General features: G+C 35.4%; 1 protein-coding gene across 7 annotated transcripts in view; it reads right to left on the reverse strand.

Moving 5' to 3' along the window:
• Positions 1-26,806, reverse strand: part of GPD2 (glycerol-3-phosphate dehydrogenase 2) — a 123,908-nt gene that overhangs the window by 11,126 nt on the left and 85,976 nt on the right. For all 7 annotated transcript variants that reach the window (XM_016150100.2, XM_016150103.2, XM_016150102.2 and 4 more), the window contains 7 exons: positions 22,832-22,996; positions 21,842-21,986; positions 15,202-15,395; positions 5,094-5,228; positions 4,683-4,858; positions 3,993-4,124; positions 3,017-3,175 (listed from right to left, as the gene is read on the reverse strand). In XM_016150100.2, the coding sequence (XP_016005586.1) occupies positions 3,017-3,175; positions 3,993-4,124; positions 4,683-4,858; positions 5,094-5,228; positions 15,202-15,395; positions 21,842-21,986; positions 22,832-22,996 (1,106 nt within the window). The remainder of the gene's footprint in view (positions 1-3,016; positions 3,176-3,992; positions 4,125-4,682; positions 4,859-5,093; positions 5,229-15,201; positions 15,396-21,841; positions 21,987-22,831; positions 22,997-26,806) is intronic.

A 26,806-nucleotide genomic window follows, 5' to 3' on the forward strand; every position in this document is an offset into this window, starting at 1 on the left:
CCTCAGGAGGGCCGAACACAACCAGTTTACAGAATTTTCTTCTTCCTTCCTACCTCCTACAGCCTGAATTCCTGGCAAAAATATCTTCCTGCATATTCAAATCATTCCAACCATAATTTTTACAGGAACACATTATCCTCAATCCTTCTATATGGTAAAAATGATTGGCAGTAGCACAGAAGTGGGTTTCTTTCCATGTATATAGCTTTAGTTGATCAAACCCAAACTCAAACTTTGAAGAGCTATAAACCATTCCCGTCAATGCAGAGGCAACAGGGCAGGGTGGGAAAAGCATATGTTCTAGGATCAGAAAACAGGTTTCAATCCCAGTGGCACAATTTACTAGTTGTATGAACTGTGACTGGGACTTGGTCCCTGAGACAATTTCCTCAACTACAAAATGGGAGTAAAGGTTATATCTGACAGAGGTGTGGTCAAGGTTAGGGAGCATTTTTGACCAGTGAGTTCTACCAGCAGTACACTACATACATTGCATTAAAATTATCAGGGAATTTAAAAAATGTAATGCTATGGTTTCACCCCTGAAGACTCTGACTCTGATAAAATCAATTCTCAAAATCTGCCCTTTCCCCTACATTTCCCAGGTGACTCTGATATGTAACAATCCTTGGGAATCTACACCAGAATGAAAACACTTTAAGGACAGAACATATGCCCAGCCCTTCCTTACACTTATGACACAGATGCTCAATAATGTTCATTTGCCCATTCAACAGATTTTTGGTTAGGAACTACTATATAAGCCGAGCACTGGGGTACAGAAACAAAACAAATGATGCCCTCCCCTTTGAGAAGCTTATTTTCTGGAGAGGAAGACAACAAATAAATAAGTAAATACAAAGTATGTCAAATGGGATAGATGCTAAAGAGAAAATAAAGTAGGGAAAGGAGTAGAAAATGCCATTCAGATAGGGGAAGGGGCCCTTTTATTTAGCCATGCTAAGGAAGGCCTCTCTAGAGTAGAGACCAGTAGGAAATGAGGGAGTAGGCCATGAGGATATCTAGGAAAAAAGATTCTGGGCAGAGGAATTAGCATGGCTTGAATAAGGAAAAGTAAACTCGACCACTGGATTGGAGGGAAGTGAATGAACAGAAAGAAAGACAGGTAGATCAGAAAGATGGTGGCCGGATCATGAAGTCCTGGTGAGCCACTTTGTAATGACTTTGACTTTACTCTGAGTAAAAGAGGGTTTTAGCAAAGGAATTGTTAATGATCAGTCCTCACCTTACTAAACCTAGCAGCAGCATTTGATACAGTAGATTACTTTCCTCTTCTTGAAATACTTTCTTCCTTTCTTTCTGGGTCACAACTCTTTCTTGGGTCTTCTCGCACCTTCTTCAACCTCACTATTATTTTCCCTTTCTCTTGAATTCTTGATTTTCTCTCCAACTTCTAAACTCTGGATTGCTTGGGACTCATTCTTGGGATCACTGGCTGATATCTACATACCTCCCTATATGATCTCATCTTGTCTGATGGCTTAAATACCAGCTCAAATGTATCTCTCCAGTTCTGACCTCCCTTCTGCACTTCAGACTGACATATCCAATAATCTGGCTTATATTTTAATAGAATCACTGAAGCTATTAAGGCTGAGATCCTGGTTTAGTGGAGGGGGCTATTATAATAACCCATGTAAAAATGCTAGTAGCCTGAATCAGAGTGATTGCAGTAAATGTTTTAAGAAAGGGTTGAATTCAAGCCATCATTTGAAGGTAAATATGATATGGTTTGATGTGGGTTTAGATCAGGTATGATACAAAGATTCAAGCCTAAGCAACCAAAAGGTAGAATAGTTATTTATGACATGGTGAGGTTGGTAGTAGTAGCAGAAATAGTTTGGGGGAAGGTAGAAGGAGATCTCAGAGAGGTAGTGCTATGAACTGAACTGTCCCCACCAAAATTCATATGCTAGAGCCCTAATCCCCAATGATAGTACTCAGAGATGGGGCTTTGGGGAGATAATTAGGTTTAGATGAGTCTTGAAGGTGGGGTTTCCTCTCTCTTTCCCTCTCTTTCTGCCATGTGAGGACACAGCAAGAAGGCAGCTGTCTGAAAGCCAGGAAGAGTGTTCTCACCAGAACCCAGCCATGCTGCCACGCTGATGTCAAATTTCTAGCCTCCAGAATTGAAAAAATAAATGTCTGTTGTTGAAGTCACCCAGTCTGTGGTATTCAGTTATAGCAGCCTGAGTAGACTAAGACAGGTGGTGTTTCAGAAAGTAGATCAAGAGGGAGGGAGGAATCAAGTGAGTCAATGACACTAATTAGTTGAATAGAAGGAGGACCGAGATTTGACAAGTACATTGAGCAATGTGGTAGGAGTTATTGGTGAGCATAACCACAGCTATTACAAGAAAGTGGCAGCAAAAGAGTCTATGGGTTCAAGAAAGACTAGCGGGACAAGAATTAAACCAATGAGTACAGAAAATATTTTTTGGATAAATACATGAAAATGACTCTGAATAAGAGTTCGGTTTAAATAAAAATTATGAATATCTTCTGTTTATTACAATAAGCTAAGGGCTGTATATGTGGGTATCTGAGCACCACTGGCTTTCTTTTTTTCATTTGGATATAAACATAAAATTTCAAATGATATATATGAATACGCATTTGGTGGTCAAGAATAAAACCACTATTTCCTAAGAGCAAATTTGTAGAGTGTGAATTTCACTGCAGAATACATTCTAAGAGTGTTTTCAATGAAAACCAGAAAAGGTTCTACCCACAATCATTATTATTATACTTCTTTAGGAATTATGACCACCAATTTGAGAACATTTTTCTATAGGGGATTTTCCAGAAAGAACCAACAAATTTTGGTACAAGAATATCTTTCCACTTTCCTAAGACCTAGCAATATTAAACACACATACACAGAAGTTGGCAAGAAATCTAAAGTCACCACAAAAATTATACAAGCATTTACTAACAGATCAAATGTTACAATTGTATAATGGAAACTGTGGTTTTAAAGACTTTTCTATCATACCTCTTTTTTATTATCATCCCAATTCAGTTCTCTGCCCATCAGTTCGACAATCCTAGGTAGGGCTTCCTCTGCTGCCTGGACATTTAGAAAGGCCAGGCGAGTGCGACGTGAAATAATATCCACTGCAGTGCAGGCGTACTCCTTAATCCCATATTTCACCTGAGTTTGAATTAAAGTGAAGTTATTAGTTTAGGCCTTTTTTTTAAAGAAAGAGGAAATAGTTTCATCTAAAAAATAATAATTCATGCTTAAGTGTTTTTTTTTTTTTTTTTTAACTCTGGTTCTGCAGCAGGCATAAGACAAGTAGAGACATCATACAAAAACCTGGCACAAACATGCAAACTGTGTCACTTCTCATTTACCATCCACAGTAATTATGCACCTCCCTGCTTATAGATAATATGGATGTTAATTTACATAGCTGGGTAGGCAAAGAACAAGCAGTAAAAAGCTATGGTCTCATCCCTTTAGGATGTCCAAAGATTTCTGTCTCACAGTAACTATATAACAGAAGCTCAGCCTTCAATCGACAAACAAATGCTTACTGAACACCCAGCTTTTAAGGTACAGTGAATTATAAATAAATAGAAAGCATGGTCTCTGGTTTCATGAAATATGACATCTTAATAAGAAATAAAGCTTAAATCTTTGGGAAGTTAAGTGTCAAATCAAGTTACAGAGCACGTGAGTGACACAGGAGCTGCAAGTTCACCAGAAGGCAAATGCCTAGAGTTAACAAGACTTGTTTTCTATTTTTCTCTTATTATTGTTACCATTATCAATATCACTTTAGAGTTAAGATAGAAATTTGTAAATGAAAGGCTCCGTACCGAACCTTTACTCCAGGTTTTAGTTGACATATGTGCATTAAAACTTAACTATATTATAATTTTTAAAGAAGATGAAAAAAAAAAAAAACCCACAGATGAATGGTACCCCATGCAGAAGGGAAATCCCCACATGGCTGTTCACATACCTCTGCTTCAATGTATGGAAATTCTGATACAAGACGCACTCCAACAATGGGCCACCTTTTTCCAGTCACACTTGCCATTTTGGCCACTTCAAAAGCCTTGTCACCATAGGTGGCAGCAAGATGCTGTGCCACCTAAGGAAATAAAACTGCATTAGGCAGGCACTTTGAATATAAATAGCTTCTAGGTACAAAGCAAAGAGTAGACATGCTTATCTTGTCAGTTTTTTACAGCCTTAACTAATAGTTCTGGGAGAGTATTAGATTTTGATTTTGTGGGAGGAAATCACTTGGGGTTCGAATGCTTAGGCCAGCACTAACTCTACTACACATGTATCATTGTATCAGTGACTGATGAAGCTTCAGCTTCATTCTGCTCCCAACATCACTTCTGAAGAACAGTCTTCCCGACGTTCATGAGATGCCCTGTCTGCTAGGAAGAAACTAGACAAACCCAAGATTTTAAAACAGAAACTACAATGTGCATTGTGTTTTTTTTTTTTTTGGCCACGAGAGCAAACAAGACCTTTTGTTCTTTTCTCCATCAGTTCACTTTCATGGTATGCAGACAGAAATGAACTCAGCAAAAGAAAATTCTAAATCAGGGAGGCCACATGGTCACTGATTGTGTTACTAGTGATAGTGATAGTGAGTTTAGGTAAAGGATGAGATGACATGGCTGTGCACACCCACCTCACTTTCAAGTCCATAATCCTGTACAAGTCTAATGTAGAGTGTGGGGCTCCAATCTTTGCCCCCTTGAAGGAAAAGCCCAACTGTTCTACTTGGTCCTGCTTTCAAATTATGAGACTTGATAGCAGCATCTATGGTGTCTTCTGCCATAGAGCGATAGGTTGTCCACTTTCCACCTACAAAGAAGTTGCTAAATAACTCATCAGGTTGCCACCCTTTATTTTTCTTGTAATTACATTTATCAATTTATAACAAATATGGCAAAGCAATGTATAAGATTTTACTCGGAATCCTAAAAAAAAAAAAAAACCACTGTTGATTAGTGTTAAAAGAGATTCCAGTGTGACCACTGAACTCCAGGTCCTATCTAAAGCACATCCAAATAGCGAAACAATATCCCAAACCCGATACCTGCTATTGTAATAAGGCCGCTCTCACTGATATCCACAACATGATTTCGTGAGATGGACTGAGTATCTGCAGATTTGGGATCTGTAACAAGGGGACGAATACCACTCCACGCTGCCAGGACATCCCCTCTTCTCACTGGGAAGGATCAATGCCAAGAGTTAGGAGGATTACTCAGAGACATCTCAACAAAACTATGATAGTTAATAAGCAGGAAAGAGTTCAGTAAAAACAACACGTGAACATGCACTTTAAAAGGAAGAGAAAGCCCTTACAAATAAGAAGTGAGTGGATAAGTATATAAAAAACTCCAAAAATTATTTTGTTACAAAGATAATCTCCACTGGTGGTGGGGTGCAGATATCTTGAAAATCACTGACACTAGTACCAAACAGGAAACAAAAGAAACAAATATTAGCAACTCTCAGCTGGGACAATCTAAAGCAGTTAAAAAGAACAACAACAAACTAGGTAGGAACAAAACAAAAACAACCAAAATAGACTTATGTCTTATTATATTTTCTCCTAGAATATATCTTGCTATTTCTTCTCAGGGAAGACAAAGATCCTTACTTGAGCATTTAATGCAGGCCTAACCTTGTCAAAACACATGGTATACACATTTCATCTCATTTAATCTCATGAAGCCCCATAGCATTGGTTATTATTATTCTCACTGTACGGATGAGAAAAAAAGATTGGAAAAATTTAACCAACTTGCTCAAAGCGAACATCCTATAAATGGTAAAAAGTGACACATTCTTACCCATTAAATTGTACTGTCTCTCAATTGTTGATAATTTTTACACTCTACATTTTTTTTCTTTTCTGATCTCATTATCTTTATAACTGCCACAAAGACAAATATACTGTCTCCTTCCAGTAGAAGCACACAATACTTGTGTTATAGCATATGGAAGTTCTTTGAAAATTCAAGATACCATGAAAGTTTTTGTACTATTTCTGCCAAAATATCCCTTCAATACCAAAAGTTGATTAAGTTTACCATAGAATTGGCCAGCAGTTGTAGAACACTTACTACTGAGCTAAAAATGGCTTAGGAGAGTAGTCCAGTTGTGGTTCTGGTGACCATCATGGGCCAGGGCAAGACCTAAGGGCAGAGTTTCAGAATCTACTCTTCTTTATCCAGATCAGCTTGAGGAAGGGCTTAGCTCTTTTCCTCTCCACTCCCTACATCAAGGAGCTGACCGTGTGCACAGATCCAACAGCTGGCTAATGATGTAGACTCTAGGGAGGTGATTGCTTACCTGGTCCTGTTGCACTTACTTTGGTAAACCAGTTAATCCATTTCTGGATAATAGAGAAGTGAAATTTTGCTTCAACCATGATTTGGGGTCCTTTTTTATCTTACTCCTAGCCATTACCCATAATGATGAAAGATTGACTGTATATAGTCTTGAAAACATCAAGAAAATGGGAAAACTGGATATCCACATTCAAAAAACTGAAGCTGGACCCTTACCTTACAGCATATACCAAAACTAACTCAAAATAGATCAAAGACCTATCCATGAGCGCTAAAACTATAAAACATTTAGGAAAAAATATAAGGGCAAAGCTTCATGACATTGGATTTGGAAACTTCTTGCATATGTCACCAAAACCACAAGCTACAAAAGAAAAAAATAGATAAATGGACTTCATCAAATTTAAAACTTTTGTACATCAAAGGACATCATCAAAAGAATGAAAAAGCAACCCATGCAATGAGAGAAAATATTTGTAAATCATACATCTGAGAAGTGGTTAATATCCATAATAAGCAAAGGATTTGAATAGATATTTCTCCACAGAAGATATACAAATGGCCAATAAGCATATAAAAATATGCTCAATATCACTAATCATTAGGAAAATGCAAATGAAAACCATAATGAGATACAACTTCATGTATATTAGGATGACTATTATAAAAAATAATAATAATAAAGCGTTCATGAGGAAGTACAGAAACTGGGATACCCTTGCGCATTTATGATGGGAAAGTAAAATAACCCGATCAGTATGGATAAATGCATGGCAGGTTCCTCAAAAAGTTAAGCATAGAATTACCAGATGATCTAGCAATTACACTTCTGGGTCTATATCTAATATAACTGAAAGCAGGGAAAATTTGTACCCCAATCCCCATGTTCAGAGCCACGTCATTCATAATAGCCAAAATGTGGAAACAACCCAAGTGTCCACCAACAGATATATGAATATACATAACATGATATGTACATACAATTGAATATTGTTCAGCCTTGAAAAGTAAGGAAATTCTGGCACATGCTACAGCATGTATGAACCTTGAAGACATAGGCTAAGTGGAATAAACCAGTCACAAAAGGACAATTATTGTATGATTCCATTTATACAATATACCTAGAGTAGTTAAATTCATAGAGACAAAAAAATACAACAGTGGTCACCAGCAGGGAGTGGGGAAGGGGAGTTAATATAAATGAGTACAGAGGTGGGGGAGATAAAAAAAAAAATTTGAAGATGGATGGTGGTGATGGTTGCACAAACAAAAAAATGTGATACCTTTAATGCCACAGAATTGTACATTTTTAACAATTTTTATGGTTAAAACGGTAAATTTGATATTATGTATATTTAAGCCCAATTGTAAATAAAAACAGACAAAAAGAAAATTTGACGTAATTCAAGATTCAGAAGATTAAGCAAATATTTTACACCTAATACAGAAGTATCAGGGCCTCTAACAGCCCCTACAAAACTCATGCCTTAGTTTAAGTTAAACTATCTCATTTAGGAGGCACAGTTTTGTGAGCAGAGTGCAGTCCAGATTTCAGATCCCACTTAACCCCATGGTCATGTGCCTTTGTACCGTGAACCTCCTATATATTTATATATAGTAGCCCCTGAAAAATATTTAGGTATATATCAAGTATATTCTGTGTAGAGTCAAACTCCTTGAAATAATTGGAATTGTACACACGCGCACACGCGCGCGCACGCACGCGCGCACACACACACACACACGCGCACACCATGTGCCTAACCAAATACAGGAAAATAATCTTAAAAACAGGTTATATTGGATGACAGATAATTCCTCAATGAAAAGTAGATTTCTGGCAAAGATAAATTCAACTAAGGTAAATCTGGCATATTTATATCTCCTTAAGGGTCCCACATGATTATAATCTGAAAGAAGAGGTACTCATATACCTCTATAGGAAGTTTAATCAAACCCATATCCAAACACTGTATCTGAATAAAAGGAAGAAGAAATATAATAAACTCATAAGCAAAGCCTCAGGTTTCCAGGCTTCCTAACTAGAGACCACAAGGGAGTCTCAATGCTGGAATTTCAGTCCTAGACCTGCCCTTCTGATGTCTGCAATCTTTTAAATAGGTTTAATTCTGATGACTTATATGGAATGGGGTTAATTCTTGCTTCACAGGTCTCCAAAAAGTCTTGTAAAATCTCAACACAAATTATGCAATGTTCTAATGTTAAAAAAAAAAAAAAAAAAGCTAACTAGGAAATTACCACTATTTTCCATTAGAGTTCAAATCACCCTCTGAGTCAAAAATAAAACTTAGCCAACCACTTAGAACGTCAGTGTAATCACCACAAAGTCTGCAGATTGTGTCTGTGAAATTCCTTAGGCTGCCACACTGACCAGGAATTTTGTTTCAACTCTTAAAACCTTCTGACTGGTTTTGAAATTATTTGATGGAAAATCAGACTTTCTAGAGTAAATCTGAAGCATATGCAAATAATCTTTGTGGCAAATGCTTCACCTTTTCTGGTATCATAGGAAGAAAAGTACATGTATAAAATTTTGTTGTCTAAAACAAAAAGAATAAACTGAAACATTCGAGTTTTTCATTCATAGATGAACATTAAATATTTGGTACATGAATACCATTTTTAATCTTTACTCTTGAAATTAACACTCAAAAAAAGAAAACACTACTAGCAAGAGTCCATAACGTGTTAGGAACTTTCATTTATTTCACTTGATATACTAGCATTTAGCTTTAGTATAAGAATTATTTCAAATAAATTTGGGGATTAAATTTATTTTAAAAGATACATTTAAGTATAATTAAATTTATTTAAAATGTAAATCAGTCTTTATGGCTTGCAAGATTTTTATATTATTAGACTAGAAGGCGGTTGGATCAGGTTACCTCTCTACCAGTTTTCTCTTAACCTTGAGATTTAATGACTTTTATGGATTCTTCAAAATGCTATTTGCTGCTGCAGAATAAAGTACTTGTACCTCTTCTCCACTGGAATTAAGAAATGACCAGTCAGGGTCATAGGTATAATCTGTATCCATGGAGCAGAGCATAGCTAAACACATAAAACATGAATTCTAACCTCTTGTATAAGACAGCAAGTAATGGAACTAACAAGTTTCTCTCCTTATCACCTATTCACTCACAGTGGAAATCTTGTACACTTTTAAACAAACCCAAATTAAAGTGGTTTGAAGAAAGAAATTCAAACTCAGTTGGCCGATAGCATAGAGAATCTTTTACTATTGCCTGGAACTGCTGCAGCCATATTATAACCATGAAGAAAACAGCCCTAGGATTAAGCCATCTTGGAGGGTGGTATATGTGCTACTGAAGACGGCACAACTTGGTGGGTGGTAGAGTGAAGAGAAATAAGGGCCATGAGCCTTTACTGCTGAGTCACTAAAATTAATCACTTCTTGAGATTTCTTATATCTGCAGTTCTTTTACAAGACAACACACTCCTTTATGTTATATGACAAAAAATACAAATTCAATGACTCTATTAATTTGAGTATTTCCTTCTCTAAAGGTATATATAAATCTTTCTTGATTCTGTAGAGCAACCCTGTTCCATTGACTTTTCTGTAGTGATGGAAATGTCCTATATCTACACTGTCCAATTCACTAGTCACTTAACAGCATGCAGCTATAAGCATTTGAAATACAGCTCATGATGAATTTCAAATTTTATTTAATTTCAAATGATTCAAATTTAAATAGCCACACTTAGCTATGATATTGCATATGCCTCTAGAGTAAAAGCCCTCAAGTAGTAGATCTCAGGACTACTCTGGTAGATCAACAACCTGGATACCGCCACCATGGCCACCTCACCCATATCTCTAATGGGGCATCTCTTCGGTGAAATTTGATTGTACCTCTTTGCTCATGTGAATATAACTTGCTGCGATAGTACACTTCCCCCCTCTCCAATACTTTACTGTCATAACATGTTCCGTATTTACCATTTTGAAGGACATGAAAAAGTTTTACTCGATTTAGTACTCCTACCCTCAAGTTCTTACCCAGATATTAGTTCTATCATTTAGCTGTGATAGAACTAAGAGTAGGTAGTAAGAGTAGGTAGTAAACATCACCCACTTTAACTCTCCATGGAATAATCTGTGAAACAAATAACTCAACTCAAGGCTTTTATGCTTCAGAGCTCAAAGATTCACCTTGATTTTTCTGGTTCTCATACTGCCATGATAGCTAAACAAGACTTCATTACTGTTTCATCTTCCTCACTATGTTGAAAGTCTTCAGCAATGTCAATTCTAATTTTCTCCAGACTCTATATTCTATATCAATGTATAGTATGTATAGTGATCATATATAGAGATCAATAAATATTAAGTGGCATACCAAAACATTCGATGAACTTTTTATGTCAAACAAGAACTGCTGCTAATGCCAAATCAAAAGCAAGAATATTTGGGCTATGCTGCCAATATGCTAGGATTTATATCAGATTTACAATGACTGTATATTTAAACAATTACGTATTTCCTTTCAAAATAAATGAACACTTTAAACAAAACAAGATGACAGGAAACAACTCTACTATTAAAGTTGAGAAAATCCTCATTAAACACCATTTTTTAGAGTGGCTCACCCAGATGGCACCCAGTTGATTTTGTAAGTGCCAATTGCCCAGATGTAAAAAACCCACGAGTACCCTCAGAAGGTACCAAAGTCCTTGGCAATATTTTTTAAAGGACGGTGAGAAAATAAAATTGTCCTTCTACCATCATGTTTAAGAAGTATTTTTATTACAACTCTGACAAGTAACTCGTTCAGGTTTTAGTATATATAATACATAAAGAGTAAAATATAAATAGTAAAGTTGAATAAACATTTTTCACAGCTGGTTGAAAGACTAAGTGCTATGTAATTTTTTCAAATTATAATTAATATTCTTACTCTTAAAAACTTGGCAGGACATGTGTTTGTTTTAAAAATTAATAGAAAATGAAGCCCACAGGAAGTGACAATTAAGAGCTTAATGTGTGGTTTTGTTTCACTCCAGTTATTTAGCCATACGTTTTGGGGTGTTCTTTCTCATGTTTGCCACTTTTGAAAAATCAATAAAAAGCATGTGAAAATATCTAAATGAACACAGGGGAAATAGTGTCAAGAAATCAATACTTCTATACCAGCATGTTTAACCTGCTGAAATGAAGTGTTAATCACAGAAATAAGATACCATATTACATTTATAAACTAATGAAACTAGAAAAAGCAAAGCGCATGACACTATAATTAAACAGCTGGAAGACATCCAAGCCTGTGTAAGTTGATAACCCAGTACAATCTCTGGCAGTAAAAAGGCAGGTCTGCAGTGAGTTGATATGGCCAGCTCAGTTGTTAATTGAATAGCAGGCAATCTATAAACAGTACTAATTGCATATGTGAAAACCTGTGTACAACCAGAGAAGCTGCCTAAAGAAGTACTCCAGAAAAACTACATGGATAAAGCGCTCGGCAAATCTTCTGTCTCTCTCAATCCCTTTAAGTCATAGCTTAGTTTCGCCACTGCGTCCTGATTAACCTCTACACAGCAGACTTAATGATACATTTTTCAAAAGATCATTTTTCTTCCTAACTCAATATGTACCGCACAACTATCAATTACCCATTTCAGAAAAGAACAAACAAGTAATCTAGAAAATTCAGCCTCAGAATGGAAAGCTTTCTAAATCGTAAAAGAAGACATGGTCTTATTCCCAACAGGCAAAATGCTTTTCAGAATTGTTCCAACGCATTTTGCAGAAGTGTGGCAGCTGCTGTGAACAGCATGGAGTGTGAAGATTTGACGCTTTATTTTTTTTCTTTCTTAAGGATATAGCCATTTGGGGAGGCTCAGAAACGGTTGTCAGAATTTTACTATTCATCCCTTTAATAAATCATTTAAAAATGATTATTTCAGCCCTGGTGAATGCAAACTATTGCTCTAGGATCTAAATCAAACTTTTTATTTTTTAAATCTGTAGGAAAGACTGGCCCAAGAGTTTAGTTAGGAAACATAAAACCTCCTCTAGTTTAACCTACAAATTCAAATAAGGCCAAAGGAGAGCAAAGGTCACTATCATTCTGAAGGTGTCTAGCAGCTTCCATAAATGAACCAAAAGAGTTAATCCACTCCTTAGTGACTATAATATCACATTATGAAACCCAAAATTACCAATCAGAGTACTGTACAGTATTCAGAAGCACAAGTATTGGAGCCAGTCTGACTTGTACTTACATCATGGCTCCAACATGACTATTGGCAAGAAACTTAAGGCTGCTAGGACTCAGTTTCTTCAACTGTAAAGTGAGAATCATAATATATATCTCATCAGGTTGTTATGAGGAATCAAAGAGATAAAACAGTAATTATGCTTAGCAGAGTGTCTAGAATTATAAGTGCTCAATAATGGTAGACTTTTAGAAAAACAAAGCATGTGTTACCCATTGTAGACAAATAGAAAGACTAAAATATGTATAGCAATAGCATGTTAATAAATAACTAAATGGTGCTCAAAGCTGAGTTTTCTCTCACATTTCATCAGTATAGAAGAGAATATTGGGCTTCACCAAAATTCCTTGGAAAAAAATACAAATTCAAATGTCTTCACTTTAAGATATAAACATCCTTTAGCGGACTCTCTCTGAAGGTTTAAGGTAATTCCTCAAATCTGAAGCTTTCAGTCAATTAGAAATAAGAATAAAAAACAACTGTACATAATCATTGTCAATTGTTTAAAAGGATACCTTTAGAAGCAGGAATGGTGTGGTAGATAGGGTGTACAAAAAAATAAATGAAGCATATGAAAGAGCTGTTGTATTTGCTTTTAGCCTGGATATTTGCTACCTGAAGGACTCAATTTTAAGAGTTCCCAGACCACCAGGAGAAAGACCTGATTTATAGTGTTTAGATATTAATTTCAATCACTTTTTCAAAAAATCAGAATTCACAAAAACTGTTAGTTTCACTAATTTCCTGGCTACCAAAAGATACAAGCTTTATGGACCAACCAAGTCCCACTAGGTATTGCAAGTCTTCCACCTATTTACAGGCAGAATAAAAGAGGAGGGTACAACATCCGGTCTCTGTTACAGCCCAAAGCTCATTTCGCTGGTGGAAATCTCCGCCTATGATATGGGCATGGAGGCCTTTTGGACCCAAATCTGTTTCCCGCACAACCAGCCTTTCAGCACATATAAGCAGTTAGAGTTCTCATTGTTATTGCTATGAGTTACATCGAGATGAATATTAAGTCTTCGCATATCCCCCACTGAAGCTAACATTATAGAAGATTCCTGATATAAACAGACTTTTTCAAAAATCTTAAACTTTCTACCTTAATATAGAAAGATTACCAAATTGCCATCAGCATCAAAAAATCCTAAAAGCACCTATTGCTCATTCATTTTAATTCAAAACGACCATGAGTAGCACACTAGATAGATAACAAGCTTTGTAGCTGAATAAAAAATCTTTACTCTCAAAGAACTCCAAGTGAAAAATGTATCTTGTACTATGACCTATAATATGCGATATACTAGACCAACCTTCTATGGGAGTACAAACGATACATGGTTTCTGAAGTACAAAATAATATTTTGCCAAGAAGAAAAGTTGGGGGAAAGGGTATCCCAAAGCAAGGCTTCAATCTGAACAAGGCAGGAGGTTTAAAAGTGCATGACCTGATTTGGAAATAGTAATACAATATGATTTGACCGTAGACTGCAAAAAGGTAGTCAATTATAAACCTGCAAAGACAAGTTGTGAAAAGCCTTAGATCCCATGCAAGATAGTTTAGAACTCTTCCAAAATTCAATGGGGAGACATCCAAGGGACATTTTAGTGCAGGAAAGTGATAATCAGAATTGTTTTAGGAAATGAGTTCTGATGAAAAAATCAGGCTGGGTGGAAACAGAGACCTGACATCTGACACATGGAAGCCAGTTAGGGAAGCAATGCAAATGTTCAAGAGAGAAATGGCACAGGTGTGAACCAGAACAAAAAAGTGAAACGGGATTCACATGATACTTCAGAGTGAGTATATACAGAATTTGGACTGGATTTGGAAAGAGAAGAATCACCATTTCTAGCTTGGGTGATTAGATGGATGATGAGGCTATTAACCAAGATAGGAAACACATAAGGATGATGTTTGGAAACTTCAGAAATTAGCCTGGATTAAAAAAAAAAAAATCACTATGTGTCACTATGTGTGTTCATTTGAGAAAATGTTACAACATTCATGTTAAATCAAAGTATGCCCAGATTAGCAATGGAAAGAAATAAACTTTGGTCTTTTCAATTAAAGCAAGCATACTTATCCTTCTTAGCTAAATCTGTTGTTGACATTCTACTTTCCACATAGTAACAGGTCACTAAGTTTCTTAGAATATATATCTCTATGCTCTCATTTATCTAATTATTTGCTATGTACATCCCATATCTGTAAATCAAATCTTCCCGAGCTCTAAAGATTAAACAGCAATGCGAACATTTCATGCTCTTCTCGAAGAGCATATGTATTTAGAGCTCACGTATGGCACTCCACCACTGCCATTAGAAATTATCAGAAAAGGATGGTATGAGTTTCATGCAGATGTAAAAAATAGGAAAAAAAAAAAAAAAGGAGCAACTTTTTCCCACTGTGTTATAATTTGGTCCTCATAAATCTTCTAGAAGTGGTCAGTAATAAGAATTAGCCAGGCGTGAAGGTGGGTTAGACTGGAGACATAGTAGTTAGTTACCTAGAGAGAGCTGGAATGGTTTGTGAGATATGAGAGAGAGAAGACAAACTTAAAGGAATGTATACATTACCTTCAACGTCACAACTCAGGTAGTTACGCACTTCATTCAAAATGAAGTTGATATCTTCTTCCGAAGGAATAGGATGTTGTGTAATATCAGTTGGAGTGTCGGTAGTACCAGCAATAGTCATTTTTTGCCAGGGTAAGAAGAAAATAACTCGCCCGTCACTGGTAGCTGGGTCAAGAAGTCCCATGCTTTCTGGGCTGAGGTAAAAAGATTATTTTTTATTTTTGAAATTGGAAGACATTTAATCTTAATCTATAGTTTATTTTATTCACCCATTTTCATCTAAACAAAAAAAACATGAGCTATTACTTTTACTGCGGCTACCCTAGTCTAGAAATTCCTAAAAGAAAAAAAAAACAATTTTGGTAGCAAAAAGGAATGGAGCAAGTGTGATAATAATATTCCATAGTAGAACCAGCCCTCTCCAACTCAAAAATGCAAAGTTAATTAAGAAAGTGAACTTCAGCTTAAAATTGTTTGTGTTTTTATACTCCTAGACTGTTCACATTAGATAATGGCAGTAAGATAAATGTCTATAATTTCTTTTATAATGGTCAATGAAGGAAAGCTCTTCAACCTTTTTTTAAGTCTATGAAAAGTGTTTTTCAGGGACATCTGACATTTGGCACATCTTTCAGTAGAAGGTCTCAGAAACATATGAAAAAACTGAAGGGTCTAACTTTCCAGAAATGAAAATGTAATCAAAAAGTTCTTTACTGTTTCATGCCTAGATGAACTTGTGCCACTTCACCAAATATGAGATTTCTTACTTCATTTCAATTTTACAGAAATCTCAAGAAGTACATCTATGAGAAAAGAGCTCAGTTTTCTACTACTACCTAAATAACAAAGCACTAGGATAAGGTCACAAAGGAGAGGCATGTCGTAGCAAGGAAAATCTTTAAACAGACAGAAGACACTAGTCTCTTATGCTATTAAATCAAGGTTCACAGATGCTTCTTGTGACAGATTATATAAAATCTTCCAAAATATTAATCAAGAATTTTCACTAAGCGTACTTAATATTCTAAAACCAAATTATAAAACACAGGCACTATAAAAAAAAAATAACCATTAACAAAACCTGTCTAATTGTATTATTAAATCACTAGAAACTTGTTTTAATGTATTTGTTAACCATTCAAAGAAATCCGGAGAAGTTATTAAGGAGTGAGAGAAATCTGAAAGTGTCATACACAATTAGAATATTACAAATCTTCAGATGACTTTCAATTTTAATTCTCAAAACAAGTGGGGGTTAAAGTTTATTGGAAGTTATTTTCAGCTTCTGTTAATCAAATTTCTATAATAGAAAATCATTTTATTTGATTTGATAAATTTCAAGAAATCCCTCTTATACCCACAAATTTAAAAGGGCATACAGTCAACTTTTTGTTTATCATTCTCTTAAAAAAAGTTTTTTTTAAAACCCACATTGATTCAATGTGTAAGGATGAGAGCCTAACAACTATTTAAAAGCAAATCAAAAAAATATATATTTTTTTTATGGAAAAGAAATCTACAGTCCAATTTAGCTAATGCATCTTCTTTATTTAAACCACAAGGAGTACTAGTTTTTTCTTGCAAACTCATCAGCCCCAGGATATGCCTGCCATGTATACACTGACTTTGTAGAGAGGAATCACTGTATATAGCCTACTTGAAACACTCAGGAGAAGTATGCCATAGTTTACTTAGCACAGCCAAAAAAGCACCACAGAAGTATGTCAATCATTTAAACCTTCAGCTTTCATCTTCACTCAGGATTACTTGAAATGACTTTTACTTTCATTTTTATATATTGAAAACTATAGTAATATTTTCAGTTTGCATGACTACATATTTTTTTTGTCATAAGACTTTCTAAAAATCTTAAAAGAAACTAGTTATTTATGTGTTTCATAAGCACCTAATTTGAACCTGAGTTAATATGTCCTTAGATTAAATCAGTCACTTTGGGATCAGAAATGAATTCATTCAGAGTTCAAGTTTTCAATTAGATAAATAGTACTATATTGAAACAAAAAGAGAAATTCCATATTCTAACATTTAAGAAAAAAATTATATGTCGATATGTTTTATATATAATCATTTTATGGACCAAATATCACATGCTATGCCTAAATAACTCAATAAACCTGATCGATTTTAGCATTACAATATAATAGTCAGGAACCTAGACATAAAATGTTGTTAGAAAAGCACAACTACTAAATCCTTTAAAACCTTTCAATGCAATAAAAACAATTTAAAGGGTGCAGGTGATGGTTACCAATACATGTAACTGGAACCTGTAGCGAATCAACTGCTTAAGTGAAGACATATGTGTCAAACGTAAAATTAACAAGCACAGAGGGAAGACAAAGCTATTAATGTATGGTATAAAAATTTAAGAATCCACTTGGAAATACCTTTCATCAGTTCTAAATTACCTAATTCACACTCTCCCTTGGGGAAATGTTTTTTGTTTTGTTTTGTTTTGTTTTGTTTTATGAAGGATTAATTCTGCAAGGTCACACTAAAGTTTGAAAATGAATATCAACTATGGTGACAGTATGTACAATACAGTGAGGCATAGGTCATTTTCAATATGTATCATTCACTTGACATCAGGAACAAAAGCTTGCTGCTAATTAATGTGTGCGTCTAGGATTAAATGTAATGAACAGTTTTCTCATGCAGACCATTGCCTTGCTGAAGTACCTTTATTTAAACTGAAATCAATGTATTGTTAACTACTTAGCAATCAGTGTTAGAGCTAACAGTATGCACACACATACAGAAAAAATATTGACCTCTTGTCAGTGATAAAAAGCATCTGTAGGCGAAAAGAAGGAGACGATTATTTCCATGTATTTCAGTCATTTGTTGTATTGTTGCTGCTTTTGTAAGAAATAACCACAACTCCAATCAAAATTCCAGGTTTATTCTTAAATAAACAAAAGTATCTTTAAAAATAAATGATTTCTGTGTGTTGGATTTTCTGAAATTAAAATGCTTCCTACCCCCAAAAGAAAGCTGTTACCATGGCACAAGAGAATTCCACATGTGGAATCTGAGGGTCATATCAAGCTTCATAAATGCCATAAAGGTACTCTGAAAAAAGCCCAACATAACATACGGTACGCATGGTCCTCGCTCTTCACTTAGCAGCCTACACTCAACAAACAGATCAGTGGCAAGTGAACTCACTGTATCTACAAACTGAGTAGGTTCTAGTTGAAAGGGTAGGTCTTAAGTAATTATCAGGTAGTTTATAGGGCAGCCCCAGAAAGTCTAACTCATCCTGAGCACCTAGTCGAACCCTTGAGTTATGATTGCTGACTGTGATAGACTGATGAACCTAGGGAACGGTTTCAGTCTCAGAACTCCTGACCCCATCCAAGAGAATGAATTGATATGAAGAGCAAAATTATACTCTCGGATGCCAGAGTTACAGCTGCTCCAGGTCCGTGATAAAAGAGGAAATAAACCCTTAATCCAAGCTGCAATCTCAAATCTAGGGGCTCATCTGCAACAGAGCTGGAACAGGAACTGCGCTGCAGACCACTCCTTCAAGGTTCCTGCAGGCTGAGGAGTGGTTATATAGTTCAAAGTGCTAAACAAGGGGGTATTCATTTCTCCTAAAGCAGAATGAGGTCAATCACTGCATCTTAGACTCAGACAGACCCAGCTCTGACTAACACTTTCATAATTGATGGCTAGGGGACCCAAAATTAATGCTAAATTTTTAGGATAAAGAAAGGCATTCTATTTTGAAAATATTACATCCAGGTGACATATATTTATATTTCTTAAGAAACATCTATTTACTCTGTTATTAGCATATTATAAATCATAGTACAGAACAATATATGTAGCATGACCTCTTTCAAGTAAGACTTTTTAAAGGAATCAAAAGGAAGTGTTGTGGATTACCTGAGAACTGAAGTGGGGTGATAAGGTGAGGGGCATGAGCAAGAAGAGAGAGGCCTTCCTTTTTCATTTTGTATCTTTCTATTTTTCTATAGTGATTACTTTTATTTTTTGCACAGTTCTCTGGGCAGTAAAACTAGTAAAACAAAGAATCATTTTATTTTCCTGTTTTAACTTACTTTTATTTTTTGCACAGTTCTCTGGGCAGTAAAACTAGTAAAACAAAGAATCATTTTATTTTCCTGTTTTAACTTCTCTATGCTTAACAACTCCCTCATTGGCGTTATACTAACATTTTAATTTTTTTAAAAAAACAGTCTCAATTTGGGCAAGTTAACACACAAAACAATTAGTAGAATTCATTAAAAAAGTATTTACCAGTCACTATTATGTGCTAGATACTATATCAGGAGCTAGAGATACAGTGGTCAACAAAACAGATGAAAAATAATCAAAGGATCATTGTCAAAATGTATACATATTAAGTACTATCACACGACAAGGAACCAGAAGCTGAAAGAAGCAGCTCGCCAAGGTCACACAGTTAGCAAGAAGTAAACCAATCAACAAAACTTGACACCAGGAAACTTGACACCAAAGTATTGCCTTAAAACTCACTCATACTGTCTCCTCTATGCACCCTGAAAGAGCAGAATGTCTTCCCATTTTAATGAAGAGCAAACTGAGGTTCAGAGAATCCAATGGCTAGTCACCAAATGATGTTATTATTAAGTGGCAAAATTAACATAGGGAATAAATGTCCTCTGAAGTCATGTGACAGTAGTGAAGAAAACACATGAGAAATTATGCTGACTCTAGTAAGATCTAAACAAATATAATGATTATGATGATGTGTATGTCTATAGGTATTAGATCTATATTCTAAGAGACATTAAAAAAATAAACCCTTCCAAAAAACTTTTAAACTAGCTGGCCTTGCATATTTTTAATCCAACACAAAATAAATGTATATAATTATGTCTGTAATTATTGTTGAAAATTTCTTTATATACAAGAAACATTTATAACATTTACATATATTTACATCTTTCCTTTCATTTGAACTAAACTTCTGGCTAGCAGTCTTTAAAGCTCTATTAAGTACCACTGCATAAATTTTTATTATTAAGACTGGAAGCTCCCTGGTTTCTCCAGTCCTAAGTAAAAATACTAACACCTATCAACCAATAATATAGACATTTAGAAAATGAGAAATAAATCTTGGGAGTTGCTGGATAAAAAATTATCTTTAATATTTTTCTTGGCAGAAGTGTATTTGATACAAATGAGGTGTATCTTGGGCTTTCTTCAGGAATATTTAGTTACTGAAACACTGATAATAAAACAGCAGCAAACATTACGTAGCAGGACAGTGTTCCAGAAGAATGAAGATAGTAAACAAAATATCATAGATTTGTACATCTGTTTTATCAAATATTAAAGTATTTATATATCCTTTATGAAAGAACAGCAGCGATAACTCTCATTCTAAACACATTACCTAGAAATTATCACCTTCAACCCATAATCACATTACCTAGAGAAAATCACCATTAGTATTTAACATATTTTTTAGTTTTTATATACTTTTATAATATTTAGATCATATTGCACATATAATCTTGTGTCCTCCATTCTAAACTGACATTGTTTTGAAAGTCTGAATCATTAGCATTTTCCTAGGAGATTAAAATTATTTATGATTTTTAATGACTATGAAATATTCCCTTGTTCGGGTACACATAATTTACTTACCTATTCTCCTAAAGTTAGGGTATAAAGTGGTTTCTAATATTTCTTAGCTACAAATAATGTCATAATGAATACCTTGAGCATAAGTCACTATTTCATATAGAATAATGAGTTCACCCGCTAGATTTACTACACATGAAAATAAAAATGGTATACTTGTGCAATACTCTTAACACCGTCATATGAATTTTTCCCACTGATGTCTTAAACTGTAGTTTAGGGGTAACCATTGTTAATTTCTTAGCTAGGACCACATAATTGTTCCTTTTATAATTTTTTTAAAAATTTAAACATATACAAAAATAGTATAGTTTAATGTGCCCTTCACCCAACTTTAACTATTTTCCGTTAACAGATTTTTTTTTATCTCTATCCCTATTTTTCAATTTCTGATTATCTTTGTTAATATCTTGATTAGAAATTATACTTGATTTTTACTTACTATAATATTTTTCAAAGGATATTTCAAAATTTATAAATATAACAATACCTGAGTTGTCCTTACTTTCGGCTTCTTCGAAAGCAAACGGGTGTTTTATAAAATTAACTTTTTAATTTTTTAATTAAAATGTCCTTTATGGAAATTTTTACCAAATTGATTTTTAATGTTATAATGAAAATCTAAAAACACTAAGGCTTAATCTCTGATGGTGAGTATACAGAAGAAAGTACAAAAATGGATTTTAAATCATTAACCTCTAGAAAGGAGTATTGCCATAAAAACTAAAACATTCCCAAGTCTGGTTTGTATTTTGTGTCTTGGATGAGTTCCTTTACTTACTACTTCTCATTTTTGATTGTTTGTTTTTAAATAACGGTTGACATATAATATTCTCTTAGTTTTAGGTGTACAGCATAGTGATTATACTTATTCCTCCTCATCTACTATTAAGTGAGGTGTGCTAAAAGAATAAATACAGATCATTTCTGTGGCCCTCGGTCTCTGGTGAGGATCACTGAGTTGGAAGACAGTTACCTGTAATAACCAGGCATCACAATGTGGACACCAGCACTCGGCTGGCAGATAGCTGTGGCGTTCTTATCATCCATTTTGCGCACAGTGTCTGTGAAAGGTCCTGTGGCATTGATAACACATTTGGCTCTCACGTCAAATTCCTGCCCTGTGAAAGAAAGCAGCATCAGTCACACACCCCATTTGTTTCTCTGCTCACTGATGCTTTGGATTATTCATTCATCTATTAACTTAAACTATGGTGAAGTATATTGTATACCACACTAAGAGACATGAGGAGCCAGAGTTATTTAAAGCCACACAAAAGGCTCCCATCTGAGCAAATTTACCAAAAACAAGTCCAAATTGAGGGGTGGAGTTGGGAGGGGGCATGCTACTTTCTCATTTCAGCTCTCAGTTATTTTGCAAAATTCCTAGCATCGAAGTGCCAAATATGGAGAAAGTGGAATGAGTAAATAAGCTGTCATCTTCATAAAACTCAAATGTATAAATAATGTTGCCGTGACACAATACATTTCACAGTGCTAGTTTTCTTCGGAGAAACTATGTAGTTTTGAAACTGCCTACATGGCCATAAAACCAGGACAAGAACGAAAATCTAACCGAAGTTAAGGTGATTGACTTTAATGACATGTAAATGCACTCCCTGTGTTGTCTAAATGATACTTTGAAACTTGGCACATTTATTTCATTTTATTAATAACATGTTTCTGTAAAGAAAATGAAATGCATTCATAGCTGTGGGAATTTTGTGGGCATTTCTTATTATTATCAGTATTAATAGTAGTATTTAATACAAAGGGGAAAATTGGCAAGTCCCACAAGGGAAAATTTTCATGTTAAACCAGTCATTGTTGACAATAAAGAATGTAATTAAGATGACTCTGAAATCTGGCTTAAATAAAAGAGAAGTGACAGAAAAATTATAATTCAGTCATCACATAGGCAAGGCAAGATGCTAAAAAATACCTCCCTGCCAGAGCCTTGGCGTACCTGTGAGTACATCCTTGCACCGTGCGCCGCTCACATGCTCTTTCCCTGTTTCGGGATCTGTCTTCTTCAGCAAGCTCGTGACCTCCATGTAATTGGCCGTGGCAGCCCCATACCTGGCAGCAGTGAGAGCAATGGCAAGGTTCATCCGTGCATCGTTGTGCTGTCCTGCAGCAGGAAAAAGCATCAGAGGAGGGACAGGAGTCACCTCGAGCCACAGACTGGTGGTAAAGAAGTGTGTCACAACAGATATGTCACATCTGTTCCTGTCACCTAGAATATACATGATGGCTGGTCAGCTCTAGAGGGCATGATTTAAAAATACATGGTCATCCTCGGTCAGGCATTTACCTGCCACTTCGGCAAGTGCACTTTTGTACCACAAAAAAAGGCAAAAAATGTCCCTTTTTTCCTACAGAGCTCATATCAATTAGCTGAAAGTTAAGCAATAAGTAATTATTCTCTCAGTTTGGGAACATATGTATATGTCAGACTTTTCCCAATGCAGACAACTCGTATGCATGAAAGTGAAGCAATTCAAAACTTCAGAATATTTGACACCCCAACTGGTGTTGATTAACAATTTTTATGAGTATGTGCTCTATCTAATATTCAAAATCAAAAGCTTAATCTTCCATAGAGAATCTCTCAGTATTCTGTAAAAGGATTTTTCTTGGTTTGAATTTTGATCAGAGCTCCTTAAAATGTAACTAACATTTTTTAAATCACACATAAAAGGTAAGAAATTAAGCAGGGCAAAATTTAATTACTGAACAATTCCTACCTGTATTGTTAAAGATTTATTGCTGAAAAAATCCTAGTTAAAGAAAACTAAGGGGGAGGAGAAGGGGGGAAAGATGATTAATCACTTTAAAATACTGGCATCACTAGAGACTTTTTCTATTTATTATTGCCAGTGGAGTTAACGCTGACCAGGAAGAATTACTCTACATTGCAAGGGCCAGGTTCTCTGTGCCCTGAATAATTAATTACCCAGGGCTAGATGTATTGAAGCAGGGTTCAAATTTCCACATATTGGGATCATTTCTATCAAGATAATACTGATAAAGGGATGAATTTGTAATGAATATTGTTGTTGATTTATGTTGCCAGCATACCAAACATTTAGTATAAATGGTTTATGTAAAGTTTCTTCCTTGTGATTCAGTCTGTGCAGGGCCAGAAGCACTACACAGGTAATCTGTTCCAGCTAAAAGGGCAAAGTTATAAAGAGAGAATCAATGACTGAAGATGCTGCTGCCCCTCCCTGCAAACATCTTATTCTAAAACTGCTGAATTAATACAATCGGCCGAGAATCTTTCCCTCAAAATTAAATCCTCTATAAAGTGAAGAATGTGCATTAAACTTCGAAATGCAGGATGAAAAGTTATTTTATCCAAAAATTAATAGAAGGAAAGTAGAAGAAAGTAAACAATAGCATCGGCAGTAGCTGAGCTAGAAGTAGGAAGAAGAGTAGCATTCTATTAATTCCAACTCGGCATGACCCTAAAGTTGCTAATAAAATAGTCCATAAGGCATACTTTAAGAAACCAACTTTTATCAATATAGGGCTCCTTACTTCAAATTGGAATGTGCTCCACAAAGCAAAATGCATACAAATGGTCCAAAGAAACGAAACAAAAAAGTCCATTATAGAGCTTCTCTTTAAAGGGATTACACATCTAAAGAGAGTACCCATCCCATCCAATCTTTCTAGTAGAAAAAAAAATCACAAAAAATCCAAGTCATATTTGTGTGGTAGCGAAACACTCATCCTTCCAGGTGTGCCTTGATTTACACACAGGACAAGTCTCTGGAAAGCCATGTGTAAATTAACTATTTTAAATCCTATGTGAAGTCACTGTTCAAATGAACCGGGCAGAAATCCCATTTGTTAAAACGACAGATTCCTTGGTAAAGTTGTATATCTATTACACAATTATCTGGTAATAAAACTCTAAGCTTCAAAAAAAATCTTTCTTTTAGTACCTTTTTAAAATATAAAATCTTATTAGAACAGTACTGGTATGGGTCATCAGGCTCTGTTACTTCTATACTAAGAAATGCCTCTCTAATTAGCTTCTAAATCTCAGTACTTCTGAAGGTAAACAAGATCAACCTCAATTAAAAGTGTGAGGTGAAAAGAAGTTCCTTCAGTTCTTATTTTGCATGCCTGCCCTGATACCTGGCAGCACTTGCCTTCACTTGAATCAGGCATGTCACTTATTTAAGAAAGCACTTGGTGGGATGAGGCTCCTCTGCCAGAATTCTACTCCCATTATTCTCACTATCTAGGAACATCAAATTATTTGCAACTCCCTGAACATCCATGTCATTTCACATCTTGCTTTTGCCCACACTCATTCTTCTGGCTGGAATACCATTGTGGAAGCTCTGGACCATTCCTATTCCTTTCTCATGATCTTGTTCAAACATCACCCCATGAAGTTGTCCCTTATCTGCATCCCTCTAAGGCAAAGTTGTTCATTCCTTCTTCTGAGTAAACATTATATCATGTGCATACATTTTTATAGTATTTATGATACTATATATTCATCCATGTATCCATTGACTTAAAAAAATTATAAGCTTTGGTTATGAGTCAGGCACTGTGACAATTGTAGGGAAAAACAACAGTGAGAAAGATATGGCATATTCCTGATCTCTAGTCTCATAGAACTTATATTCCATTGTAATTACTCAATTTCCCATGTCTCCTTATCCCAGTATGGGAAAGCAGGAAGCCTTACTTGCTTGTCTTTTTTTTTCCGTTGTTAGTAGCAAGCACAGAACAGGTATCCAGTAAGTGTTAAGTGTAGCCAAATTCCATAGATAAATGAGATTATTTATAGTCTCAGGTATGTAGTCTTAAAGGTTTAACTTTATCATAATTTTATGTACACTTTATAAAACTTTGTAGTCTTTATAGATTTGCAGTCTTATCTGTACCTATGGAATTGAATGCTTTGTCTCATGTTAAAGAAATTTCAGACATCAATAAGTTGCTGGCAAGAAATTTAAGGGGAGCAGAGAAATCCCAGACATGTATAAAATCTGAACTTAAACCCAAATTAGCCTTTATATTTAAGTTAAATAAGTGGGATGGGAGGGAAAATGGTTATGAATGATTCCCTCAAGACGTATCCCACAAGTTTCCTCTTGTTTGCAGGGAAAAGCAAACACAGTTATTACAAGCTCCTAGAAATTGAGGAGTAAATTGACTTTCCTCTGGGCCCAGGAGCTCACACCTTCACCCAGAAGCTCCTTTCTCTGCAGACATTCAGTTTAATTCATGTACCTCCTTGGATTCATAGCAGATCTACTCCCCTAACCACATTAAATTCACCCTTTACCCTGAGATACCCAGATGCTCACAGTGTATGCTTCCTGGGATAAGTGGTATATTTTCACTCTTCTTAACTAAATTCCTCCCAGCCCCCTCTCCTGACATTTTGCAAGGTATCTGTACGCCTCCTGAAATTTTATTTCTTGAGAAAAGAAGTTTTTGACAACACTGCATGTCATTGGAATGCGATACAATAATCTCAATTCCCCCACCCAATTGATCTGCTTATTTAGTTTGGATTTTCAAATCTGTTGCCTTTGAGCCAGGGAACATACTATTCACTAATCAGGGAATAGCTTTCCATTGGCACCAACACAAGGACCCAGACGGGGACTGTGAAAATCTGTTTCCTACTCTTCTCCTTTTGCACTTGAAATCTTACATATGTGCACATACCGAACTTACAACTCATATGAGAGGAAGCACATAAGAGGTGGAACTATAACTGTTTTCCCTTGTTTAGAAAAACAAAATGTTAAATCAATCCACCAAAAAGAATGTAGGTCAGTGGTGGTTGAAAAGAGTTTGCCTTACTCCTCAATGGCCTTGCACACAGGACAGTGAGAGAGATTTTAAATGAAAAATATTTTAGGATGTAATCATAGAATAGACTTCGAATATAAATATTTTG

This window comes from Rousettus aegyptiacus, unplaced genomic scaffold (genome assembly GCF_014176215.1).
Source record: "Rousettus aegyptiacus isolate mRouAeg1 unplaced genomic scaffold, mRouAeg1.p scaffold_m13_p_2, whole genome shotgun sequence".
NCBI lineage: Eukaryota > Metazoa > Chordata > Mammalia > Chiroptera > Pteropodidae > Rousettus > Rousettus aegyptiacus.